The following is a 13,278-nucleotide window of genomic DNA, read 5'->3' on the forward strand; positions in this document are numbered from 1 at the left end:
CATCCATCCATCCATCCATCCATCCACCTATCCATCCATCTCTCTATGTATCTATCTACATATTTATGCATCTATATGTGTATGTATGCATGAATGTATGTATGTATCTATCTTTTATTTGTCATTCATTATATAATTGTTTTGTAATTTTGCTTCCCAGTAAAGTTTCTGTATGCATTGCTATATTTCAGTTAATTTTCCTATTGTTAAAATGTAAGTATTACATCATTGTATGAATTATGACAGAGAAGCAGGTGATGTAAGTGGAAAAAGTCTTGTCCAGGAGTCACATGAGTTTCACATAAGTCCTCTATTCACCAAGGAGAGTTCTAAGTGGAGAACAAGAAGTTCCAGAGCTGCACACATCCCCACGTGACCAGACAAGTGGTCCACTTAGAATTACCTGGGTGAGGATCTGTGTAATCCACAGTGTAGCCTTCAAGTTGCATTAATTCCTGTGGTTCAGACTTCTTTTCTCTGTAACTGCACATAGCAAATGTATACTGGCTAACCTGCAAAGGGTAAATCAAAGAGAGAGAGAAGGAAAGCCTTCAGTTACAAAATATATTAATCAAATTTAAATTTTAATATTTCTCCACCAAGACTTTCCTTCTAGCAAAACACATGTAGTTTGCGTGTTTTAGCATTTCTTAAAACCCAGCTCTGAGGCTGAATTGCATTTCATAGGTCAGCTGGCAGTTAGACCTCATATGAAGACAGTGATCCAGTGTTTTCCAGGTCTGTGACTCCCTGCCATGTATATTTATGATGGAAACAAAAAAAAAAAAACAACGAACCAACCAACTATAACAGTACTTCACGGTCAATCTTTTTGTATATTCACGTATCTGTATATAACTTTACTTTTGGTCCCTAACTAAACGTGAACAACAAAGAGATCTTCAGGTTTCACCAGTTAAGTAGGAGCTACACATCACACCCACAGTAGTACAAGAACTCTCGAATATTACTTTGGCTTTTGGAAAAATGTATTCATCATGTATACAGTGTTCTGCCTGCGTGCACACCTGCATGCCAGAAGAGGACATCGGGTCCCAGTGTAGACGGTTGTGAGCCACCACGTGGTTGCCGGGAATTGAACTCAGGACCCCTGGAAGTGCTCTTAACCTCTGAGCCATCTCTCCAGCCCTATTTCATCTTTGTTTTAATTTCAGCTGGTCTTGACTACAGCAAGCTGATTTCTTTATTCGCATCCACTATCATCTCCAGACTTCATCCTCATTTTTATTTCCACCTCATGTTGCTGCTATTAGGATGTGAGCATTTAGTGGCAGGATACTTCACTGTTAAAATACATAATCTTATACATTAAATAATAATTTGTATCAACATGAATATATTTCTGTTTGATTTTCTTGCTGTTCACTGCTTCTTGAATTTCACGCAATAAATCTGAATTTAGTTTCTTCTTTTAACAGAAGCTTTTGAGTCAAATTTTCATATCAAAATGTCTTGGGTATACTCATGAGTGACAGTCTAGTTGTATTTTGTATAGTATGTACTATGACAGTTCTGTAAGCATTTTGTAGGCATTATTCCATTGTTAGAGGGATATGTGTGCATGCTGAAGTTCAGTTGGGATTACTTTGTACTCAGTTTTCCTCTTGCTCTGTGGCTATTGGGATGGTGAGCAGGTAAAGGTACTTGCTGCTAAGCCTAACATGACTGAAGTTTAATCCCTGGGACCCACATGGTAGAAGAGAATCGAATCCAGCCCTCAGAATAGAATCATACACACTCAGTGGTACCCGCACACATACATACATATACACTGTAATGAAACGTTTGTCTTCCTCTCCATCACTGTAGCTTCACTGTGTAAGTGCTAAGTGACACACATATCTTAGTTAGGATACTGTGTGTTTGCTCTTGGATAATTTGGGGCAACATTAATTTTAGCATCTTACCAATCGGTATTATTTAAAGCACTGCTTTGTTTGTCCTGTTTTTGTTCTATTTTTCTTCCTTTCAGTTTCATAAAAACTATCCTGAAACTTATTTTTACATATATAACAAATTATATATTTCATTTTTCTCCATCTGTCCATTTTGGGTTGTAGTTGATTTCTTTAGCATCCAACTAACATTCCATAAATAGTTACACTGTGATTTTTATTGTATTTTATTTTAGTTTTCATCAGAGATTTCTCCAATTTTCGTTTTAACCTCCTCCTGTTACACAAAGTTCTCATTTTAGGGTGTGTACTTTTAAGCTGTTTAAGTTCTACTTCTGGAATGGCTGATTTAAATCTCTTATTTGGTTCACACAGTACAATGTTCTGTTCTTATGCTGTGGGATTTTTTTTTTTAATTAAATTTCTGAGCCTGTTTAAAAATAAAAAATAGCTTAAATACAACTGTTCTACAGTTTATGTATATGATAGCTTTATGGCTGAATTCCTTAAGGATGAAAATAATCAGTTTAGTTTCATAATGCTAGAATCGGTATAGCTTTCTCTATGGATAATCTAGGAAGCTTAGGTAAAGAACTAACATCTTCGTGTTCTTAAATACCAGATGCCCCGAAGTGATCACCAGGGCAGAGGTATTCTATGCAGTTTCCACTTATTTTAATTTTAGTTGTATGTGCGTGCGTGTGTTCACGCGTGCATGTGTGCGATGTACACACGAGTGCGGGTGCTTGTGCAGGCAAAAAGAAGGCATCTGGAGCCTTTGGTGGCACTGTCGTTGTAGGTGTCCGCGAGGCGCCTGACGGGTGCTGGGAACTGAGCTTGTGCTCTCTGCAGTGCAGCGTGAGCTTCTAAACGCTGAGTCATCTCTTCATGGCCCCTAGGTTTAACTTTGACATTTCACTTATATCTAATAAAACAAAAGTATTGAATACAAGCTCATAGAAAATTTAAAGGCTAATTTTGCACACTTTAGATACTAATTACACACTCAAGTTTATAAAGCTGGGGCAGATTATTTTCTTGGTCCATCATTTCATTGGTTTCTTTCTTTCTTTCTTTCTTTCTTTCTTTCTTTCTTTCTTTCTTTCTTTCTTTCTTTCTTTCTTTCTTTCTTTCTTATTTCTTTGAGATCTAAATTTTAAATTCCATCTGGGGACATATCTCAGCTAAGACTTCCTCTGACTGGACAATAAATACCAAGCATATCGGCTAATCTCACACTCCAGCTGCTGCTGCAGCCACAGTCCCGTTTCATATAGGAGCTTAAGCATTTTGTTTGTTTTTGGTCCTTGGTGCTACGCTTTTTCTTGTAAATCAGCTCAGCACTTAAGAAGATGTGTAATATATACGACTTGGCATTTCCAGGTGTTGAACAGGAAAACACTCAGCTTCTAGAACCAGAGTGAACCCAGGGACTTCAATGTGTTGGGCACACACTCCCCAAAAGTGACATCTCAGTAACCATTAGTAGCTACGGCATATCATCTAGGAGAAGAACCTTTTGAGACTTTCTCTTTCCATACTGGCAGGTCAATTTGTGTTGTCGTATTTTAGGTCTTGGTTAGGCAACTTTCTGGACACATGGACAGCTAAGCTGTTAGCAGTTTTCATAAGCAAGCGGTCAATACACTAGCACTATGAAGGCTCCAGATACAAACTTACAGAAAGAATGAAACCCAAATTTGGAAAATAGCTAGTTAAGGGGTGATCCCTCACACGGCAAAGCAAATGTGTGTTTGTATCATTTATTTGATATCTGTACATGCGTGTCTGTCTGCGTGTATACTACATACATGCAGTGACTGAAGAGGCCGGAAGAGGGCACTGGATCCACTGGAGCTATAGGTGGCTGTGAGCCACCAGAGGTGGGTGTTGGACACAGAACCTGGTTCTTCTAGAAGAACAGTAAGTGTTTTTAACTGCCAAGCTATTTCTTCAGCCCTGAAAAAAGTTTTTTAACTTCTTAAAAACATCTGTATCCTGTGAGAAATACACCATTTCTATATACTTAACCAAGTAGAAAAAAAGAAGAAGCTAAAATACTGGAAAGCAGTTTGAACTAGAAATGGTTCAGAAAAGATAGCATTTCTGGATTTGTAATGGACTACACTAAAATGTATCTTACTGAGTCAGATATATTTGTATTGTAGTATGGCTGGGGCTATTAGCATTGTAGGCTTATTTTATGACAGTGCTGTCAACATTCTACTGAGGAATTAATTGGCAAAAATTTACTAAATTAATAAAAGGTTATTTAAGAAATCTTTAAATTTTAAAAATTTTGATTATGTAGTAGAGATTTAAAGAGAGTACATTTGCAATTCAGACACTAGGCTAGTCAGAGATTTAGAGGTCACTCAATAAGGAAGAGTTAAACTGAGAGCCAAGTTTTATTGGAAATAAATTATATGATTACTCCCTAAAACAAGCTGTATGCCTGTAATCCCAACTCTTCTGAGGGTGGAGTAGAAGAACTGTTAGTTTCAGGCCAACCCGAACAAAATCACAAGACTTTGTCACAGCCAAACATGACAAAACAAAAACAAACTCAGAATCCCCTGTAACAGTTGTTCCAAGAAGTAAGATGTCTGGACCCTTTGTGATTTTGGTCTCAACTCTAGTTAACGGAGGAAAGAATGGCACCTGCTTTTCCAAGGTTGTCCAGGTGACAATGCTCATATTGAGACTGGGATGTGCCTCCTCATGCTAGGCTGGTGTTCCTTCCATTGCATTCTGAAACTTAAAACAACTCTATTCCGCAATTAGAGGCCAATTCTCTCTTGAATGTCTGGCGAAGGCATTGTGCGAGACAGCACTAACTATCAAGCACTACCAAGGGTTTTGGAGAGAAATGTAAATTAAATGATAAGTAAGTCAAGGTCTTATCTCCTTATCATTAACTTCTTCTCAAGTGTATATGTAAATCCAACACTTGGGAGGGTGAAGTCAAGGACAGTCTGGACTAAAGAATGAGATCCTATCTCAAACGAAATAAAACCAAAGACCTTCACCGCTATCCCCCCCCACACACACACACATACACACAGTCACAAAACAAAACAAAACAAAACAAAACAAAAAGACAGTGAGATAACTTTGGGTGGAGAATTCTTCTGCAGAAAACAAGCCCAATAGTAAAGGGTAGAGGACTGGAGGGTGTGAACACCAGGACTTTCATCTCTCTGTCTTCTGCCTACTCACTCATTTGCATCTCTGCCTCTCTTTGTGTTTTCTCCATCTCATGGGCTCATTCTTACCATATCTTCACAGGTAAAGTAGGAGTACATGGTTTTGGTGTTGATGTAGTTCACTGAAAGCCCTTCACTATGAATAATAAATAGACACAAGAAAAAGTGGCTATGCATCTAAATGTAGTTCTTAGTATTACAAAGCTCTGTTTCTAATGAAATTATCCTGGATAATTGTACTATAGATTTTAAGATATTTTTGTCTTTACCAAACCAAAACATGGTCTTTTTAAAGGATTTTACAAATATTATTTGTATCTATTAAAATATCCAGACTTATATGTATGTATGTATATATTATATATATAATATATTTATATAGTTAATATATAAAAAAATATATGTCACCAACAAGAAGTGTGAAAATTTATGTCAATCCAGAACTAGACCAGAGGTATGCAATGAAAAACACTCATGATAATGTTTATTTTTGTGTTGAAAAATAGACCCAGGTCCTGTTTAATGTTTACGTTAAACATTCTATTTCCAGCGGGATTCAAATATTAATCACTCTTTAGCAGTAAGACATACAAAGTCTCAAGTACCGATGAAAGAATCTTTAAAGGAACTAAACAGAAAACCCCAGCATTTTCAGTTTAGAGGACCGAGTCAGTTTCTAAAATATGGCCATGAAATGGTGAAATATCAAAAGTCTTTCTTCATTTTATATTTCACCTAAACATCTCAAAACTGCCCAACAGACCCAGAATCCCTTCTAGTCACCGCCTGTAGGTGTAACAAAGAGTACAGATGGGATAGTAACAGAACACCAACGGTGAGCAGAGTTCTTACTGACGGCGAGGAAACCTGACCCACGAGACAACTGGGGGCCTGCAATTAGGCTTCAGAAAAATATTGGCTCTAGAAGTTATGTACTATCGATACTAGACTTCCGAGTCACAAGTTACTGACTCGATTCTATAAAAGGATGCACATTTCATAATCCATTAGCTTACTCTAGAACTCCAAGAGCTCCAACCTGACCTGTTTCTTTTACAAGGCCATGCAACATGACATTCATAAGGCACACACAAGGAAGCCCCAATGCATATTCGGGTAGTAACCACTGGGAGCTACTGTTTGCTAACAAGGACCCAGAACAAGGGTGACTCTGCTGAAAGGTCATCTGCAAGAGCCAGGGTTTGCCCTGCTCCCTCCATTCTCAGCCGCAAGCAGTCTGACCGCATCTACTTGCTCTGTCTCGCAGCAACGAGCCAGGAGATTATTTACACAGCTACATGGAGGCCTGATCTACTCTGATGGAGTATTGTTCTTATAAGCTTCCCGGTGTATTAGTGAACAAAGCTTATATAATTTACTATATTAAATCTGAAAAATCCCTACTAGAGAAGTGCAGCAATCATAAACATTTAATATTCTTTACTCAGACCACTTGTAATAACTCAAAACAGGACAGATTTATTGGGAATTCAGGGAGATAGACAGACTTTAATCCGAGGACAGCATTAAGTCTGGCTTCAGCATCATTACTTTCAATAGGGCATTTTAGCTTATGTCGCTGTGGGCCCCCACGGTATCCGTATCTGGGACAGGAAACCTCCCATTTTTGTTCTTAATTGCCACCCTGCTTGCCACCTGTCCATATGCACACATGTAGGTGCTAACTATGAGATCTAGAGACCACAGCATTCAGGTCTGTATGTGCGTTACTACTGTCGGGATCACATTAACAGCTGGCAGCTTAGCAACTGCCACCATCTAATTTTAGTAAAGATTAAGGCTTTTAAAATCCTTAGTGGGAAATGTTCTTGGCAGAGGGCAAAGGTTCTGCTGGAGTCATTTAAAAAAAAAAAAAAAAAAACACAAAAACCTCGGAGCTTAATTTAATCAAGGAAAATGAACGTGTCTTCAAGGTACTGACAGATTTGAGGGGAATATATATTTATGATTAAGTGCTTTGGCCAAATAGCATAGAAAGATGTAACGACCAAGTCCAAATTCCCTAAAGAAAGGAAGGGCAATCTTGTTACCAAAAAAAAAAAAAGTAGTGTGATTTGCATATATCCACCTACTTAACAAACATTTTGTCAATTTCTACCTATGTCTGATACAGTGCTAAGTAGGTACTCTAGAAAGGGTAAACAGATTAAAAACTTGAATGTATCCACAAAGATATTTTAAATGGAGACAACTGTTCTGAAGAAAAGATTTGAAACAGAATGTTGTGACAGAGATTTGGAAGGGCTTTTAAATGGAGTGAGAAAGAAGACACCTTTGAATAGTCAACATTTGAAGTGAACAACAAGCAACAAGTCTGTAGGTAGAATGAAGGAGCCCTTGGGAAAAGACCAGGTGCAGACTTCTACAGAGAGGTGGGAGAGTCCTCAAACCATCTGAAGGAAAGCAAGGGACTTTCTCCAAAGTTGCATAAGCACAGAGATCCAATGAAACTCCTATTTTTAGGCACGACTTGAAAGGCGTCTGGAGCCTTTCAAGATGCCAAATCTTTGGCTCTGTAGCAGTGATGCAGATTTTAAAATGACAGATGCTAATTGGTGAGAGGAAGCCAAGGTCCAGAAATACATGGGATTTTCTCTAGGTCATGTTTATTTCTAATTCTAACTGCAGTGGGAGTCACTAGAAAAATTTATGCAGAAGGGTGTCTTAATGTGAGTTATGGGTCAGAAAGGTTATGTATGTTCTATGAAGAATAGGTTCTAAGGAGAATGGTGGCAGAGGAAGCAGAAGAAAGGATGCTTGTGGGCTCTGACAGTAGCTGTGCAGACAATGGTGGTCAGTTAGTTTGGTAGCAGAACAGGTAAGATATAAATAGCTACAAATGGAATAACAGTTTTGATAATAGAAGAAGCAATACTTTATGACTGACATGGAAAAGAGAGGGATCAAAGACAGTCCCTCTGTTTTGGTTTATGTATGCTCTAATATAAGAAACTAATGTGTTTCATGTAAATGTTTGAGAAATATCTCAAACAGAGGGGAAGTACTTATTTATTTAACAAGTATTTACTGAGTCTCTACTACAGAGCAGAATGAACTCTTATTTTGAAGACTATATGAAGAGGTAGATGTATTTGAATACTTAGACTTGGTGACATGTAAATACAAAGCATTTCACGGTATAGTTTCATAAAATAGTTTAAAAGCCTATTGAATGGTCTATAAAAAATTAACTAAGACTGCAGAACGAAAGGTGATTCTTATCCCCATGTCCTCTGCCCATGTGCATAGCTATGAGAAGCATAAACAAGAAACATGAGACACTGCCTGGATCAGAGCTTGAAAATAACAATGAGCAGTGGATTTTCTCTCTTTATGAAGGGAAGGCATAGGTAAAGGAGAATGTCCACACTAGGTTAGTAGCTAGCACATCCGGTATGTTTCTTCCTTATTATATCAGTCCTTTCTTACTTTGTCTTGTTAGTCTCTCTTGTAAATTTTAGCTTTTGAAATACAGGTAAATATTCATATTAGCATATGCTATAGCGATTTTAAGGTTAAATGCACTGCTAACATTTTAGGGTAAATCATAAAAACTTTTATGGCCACCATAACTGATTTTACAAATATTCTATAAACAGTTCTAATTACCAAACATGAGAGTTAGCTTTAAAATAAACCAAAAGGGAAATATTATTTTACCCTGACACTTTGATCCAAATAAACTCCACAACAATTGATTTTTTTTCATTATCTTCATTAATGAAGATATATGTTCTGAAAGATTAAGATAAAATAAGGGCAACCTAAAAAATGTTTGACTGTAAAGACAAAATGACAATGAAAAACAACAGCCAACACCTATGAGAACACTTCGAATTCACAAGTTCTTTAAACATATCTAGTCTTATTTGGCATTATAAATATCTGGTACCTCAGATATAGAAATTTCATCTTCATTTTTATATATATACAAAAACTAATATCTGAGAATTATATATTTTTACTTCATCACTGTAGACAAAAACATTTCTAAGCAAGACAAATAAGGGTGCAGATATGCTATGAGTCTAATCTTTCACTTGAGATAACATGGTTATTATTTCACTTGTGGATATGGCTATTATTCCATTTTAGAAAGAGAATGGAGGAACTCTTGATTCCATTAGGAATGGATGCATACTTGTCTACGTGAGTTTAGGGCATCCTACCAGCAAGAGTTACTTGATTATTCTTGTGCAGGAAAATGGAGTAGGTGCTTTGTAGGAATATTGATGAGGTCTTTTATTTTAATGCGTTGCTATACTGAGCATGCCTAACTTAAACAGCAACAGAACCACCATTCTGATCTTTGTTGATGTGACAGCCATGCCTTTATCACCTCAAACAATTCTGTTGCCTAAGCAGACAGATGCTCTCTTAGACGGAAAACCCCTCACACTGTAACCACCTTCATGTTCTCTATGCATTAGTATCCCAGATGCCTGTGAGGAGTTAGCTGCGGTAGGCCCTTCAAAAACCACCAGGCAAAGAGAGCTGCTTCTTCAGGTTCATCCGGACAGCACCCCAACAGCATCTCCTTGAGAAACAGTGCTCCTCATGGGTTTGCAGCACGTCCTGGTCACATCCTGTGCCAACTCGGCTGATCTATAATCAACGTCATGTCTTGATAGCCTGCTGTTGCTTGCAGCGACTTCAAGTCATGATTCTGACACATCAGCAGCAGGCAGGGAACGCTTGAGACAGCGCCAACGCAGCAGAGGTGTCTGCTTCAGTTTCCAGGGATGTCACACAGTCAGTCGCTTCCCTGAGCCCGGAGCTCATCGGGTCACCAATCCGGGGGAGCCTCTATAATGTGGCAACGCTGCTTGGTACCTTATGCCACCAACGACCCCCGGTGATTGTTAAGATTCCGTTTATCTTTAGAAGAACAGTGGTTGTGAACATTAATTTAATCATAGCCATACGGAACAAGAAACACAGGCTTTGGCTAACAGAATAGGAGTTGTTCGCCTCCATCTTATACTAGGCTAATCTTGAGAACTTTATACATATAAACACCCCTGTATACTCTTTATCTTATTTGCATGGTGGGGGCACTAGAACCTACTCTGGCAGGCTTATTCCAAAGAGCCAATAAAATCATACATTAAAATTGCTTTAGGCAAATGCTTGCCACGAAATCACTTAATAACAATCAGATTCAATGCATAAAGGACAGGCTAACACGTAAGTGTCTCGGGAGAATTTGTAGTTGTCACAGAAATATACAATACTTGGTATATACAGCTATTTGAGTAAATGTTAGAAAACTGTAAGAGGAATAATTCCACTTACTTAAGTAAAAAAAAAAAAGTTTCAAATTAAAGATGACATATATCCTGAAGATGATTACCTAAAGAAAAACTGTTTCAAAGATATAAATTCTTATTATAATATGAAAATGATATAATATCAGAAGTAGTTTAAATCAATCACCTAATAAATAGTAATAAATACTAAATATAATAAATACTACAATATTGGGGAAACATAAAAATGTATAAGAAATTTTAATTTTGGCAAGATTTCAAATACATTCATAATAATTGTTCTTTTAATTTATCTTGAAAAAATTTACCTTCAATTTTAAAATGCAGTCTCTTAGACAGTTATTAAAATAGATTTATTACTGTAAATACATCAGGGTTAGAATATAAATGGGAATGCAACCTACATAGGAAGCTAGGCAAATACCACACATTAACAGATACTTTGCTTTCTGATTTCTTGACTCTAATTTAAATCGACATTTTTGCCTCTGATTTTCATGTTTATATGAGTCTTTGAAAAGTCTTTTCACCTCAGTGGCTCCTCGAGTGTTCACTTGGAACAATGACTTTGCAGCTGGCCAAACCTAACTCTCAATCAATTTTTATGAGTACAAATTCTTGGGCTGATGGCCGGGTTTCTAGCTATATCACTCACATAATCCACACTCACAGTGGTGATGAGATTCACATTATCACCAGAGCACCATTGTGCCAACGGCAGCAGCAGACACAGCAGGGTCCACTGTCCTCCCTATGAGAAACGACTCCTTCACCTTTCAATAATGCAGCCTGCAGGTATGGACCTACAAGCTGTGTGCAGACAGAATGAAAGATGTCTTTAAAAACACTAATAAAAACTACCCAGTTCCTCCCAATGGGTCACTCTCATCGAATCTCCATACATATCCATCTTGATTTTGAAGTGAGTGCATTCAATTTGCCTTCCCATTACATTTGGAATTGGAAGAAAGATTCAATTGTGTTTGAAACTTCAAAAAGTTGTCAGAGTACGGGCATATATATTTCAACACAGTTAGGTACAGAATTCTCCCTCTCTGTGTGTTTTTCTATCTATTTATCTGTATCTGTCTGTCTGTCTGTCTGTCTACCTACCTACCTATCTATCATTTATCTACAATATGTAACAAGTATAATAAATTCAAATTAATTCAAGTTTGGTAGAATTTTTCTTAAATTTAAATTAAGGAGCATATTGATTTAGCAACTACTTTGATTCAATTTAGATTTTTTTCCTTTTAAAATAAAACTTGATTTTCAGTTATCTAGAAAACTCATTTCCACATTTAATGTCCCTCAAAAAAACTTTACGAATTTGAAAATTCCTTTTGTTTTTAAATTCTAATAAATTATAATTGAAGTACATAGTTTGCATTAAAATTTTTGATTCATGTGACTAGAAAATAAGCTAGGTAGCAAATGATGATCTTAAGCCTTCCCAGGATACAAAGCATTAGGTCAACATTTAACTTTTCAAAGCCAGTTTCTAGAAGCTTAATTTTCATATTGAACAAATAAATACATTGGAAACTTTTAGACTCCTGCCATTTACCAGGTTCTCAGACTAACAAATGCTATCTGCACATTTCTTTAAAACATAGTTTCATATCTTTTCACACGTTTCCATCAGTGAAACTCTTCAGAGCTAGCTTAGTTTGTTCAAAGATTGTTTATCCCCCAAATCATCTACTGAGCTCATGGAATTATACGAGCTTCTATATAAATTCATTAAACACAACTAAAAAGCAGCTTTGTCTCCATGAAAACTCAGTGGAATGCTTCCAAAAGATGTGGGAATGATAAATCATAATGGTAAGCCTGTCCAGTTAGATGAAGATGAGACAGCTATAATGGGAATATAATTAAAAAGCAAGAAGAATATATATTAGAACTTCTTCATAAACATATTTACATTTTGTGCCAGTGTAGAGGCACAACTGAAAAGCTGCAGAAGATATTTAATAGGCATGGTTTGGGAGGACAGACTGCTGAGAACTGCAAGCCGGGGTGTGTGTGTGTGTGTGTGTGTGTGTGTGTGTGTGTGTGTGTGCAGTCTATACATGGATACCTTTTACTCTAAGATACACAGATACCTTTTATTATTATGATAAGCCACACAAGAAATGTTTACACTTTAGACAAGAATAAAACAGATTGGTGATCTGCCACACAGATACAGCTACTCCTGACTGAATTTTAACACCTTTCATAAAGATTCCATGCTACCACAGGGCATCAATAAACTAATTTTTTTCCAGCAACTGAAGGATGACTGTATCTGTAGAAAATAGCAAATGATAATTTTCCTCCACTGGAATTTCTCCACATCATTTTGATTTAGCCCAGTTAAGCTTGCCTAATGTGTGGTAGGAATCAATGAGATTTTACAGACTATTCTGTTAGGATTCCAAGAGTGATTCTCTCTCTTTTCATATATTTCCACTGAGAATGAAATAGTTTGACTGTATCCTGGAATGGCATGGCTACTTTGAAAGCTTTGCTTTAAGGTAACTAGAACTTAATGATTATAAGCAACAAGGGATGCTCATGATTTTAAAAGGTCAGATGAGCACATATTCCAATAATCTATATTTGGAATCCAATCACCGACAAATAGCATGAACGATTTGATTTAAAAGCACATTTATATGAATATACAACAGACACGACATATCTGTGTAAAATGGGAGAGTGAATGGACAACAGCTTATCTCCACACTACCTGGATGATGCAGTTGTCTTCAAGCATCCTTTCGATGCTTTTACGAAGCCGTGACTGACAACACAATTTCTATGCTATTTATTATTATTATTATTATTATTATTATTATTATTATTATTATTATT

General features: G+C 36.8%; 1 protein-coding gene across 8 annotated transcripts in view; it reads right to left on the reverse strand.

Annotated features, from left to right (window-relative positions):
- Positions 1 to 13,278, reverse strand: part of Cadps2 (calcium dependent secretion activator 2) — a 486,122-nt gene that overhangs the window by 138,421 nt on the left and 334,423 nt on the right. For all 8 annotated transcript variants that reach the window (XM_055608125.1, XM_055608124.1, XM_055608126.1 and 5 more), the window contains exon 10: positions 404 to 512. In XM_055608125.1, the coding sequence (XP_055464100.1) occupies positions 404 to 512 (109 nt within the window). The remainder of the gene's footprint in view (positions 1 to 403; positions 513 to 13,278) is intronic.

Source organism: Psammomys obesus, unplaced genomic scaffold (genome assembly GCF_907164565.1).
Source record: "Psammomys obesus unplaced genomic scaffold, mPsaObe1.curated_primary_1811, whole genome shotgun sequence".
In the NCBI taxonomy this organism is placed as follows: Eukaryota; Metazoa; Chordata; class Mammalia; order Rodentia; family Muridae; genus Psammomys; species Psammomys obesus.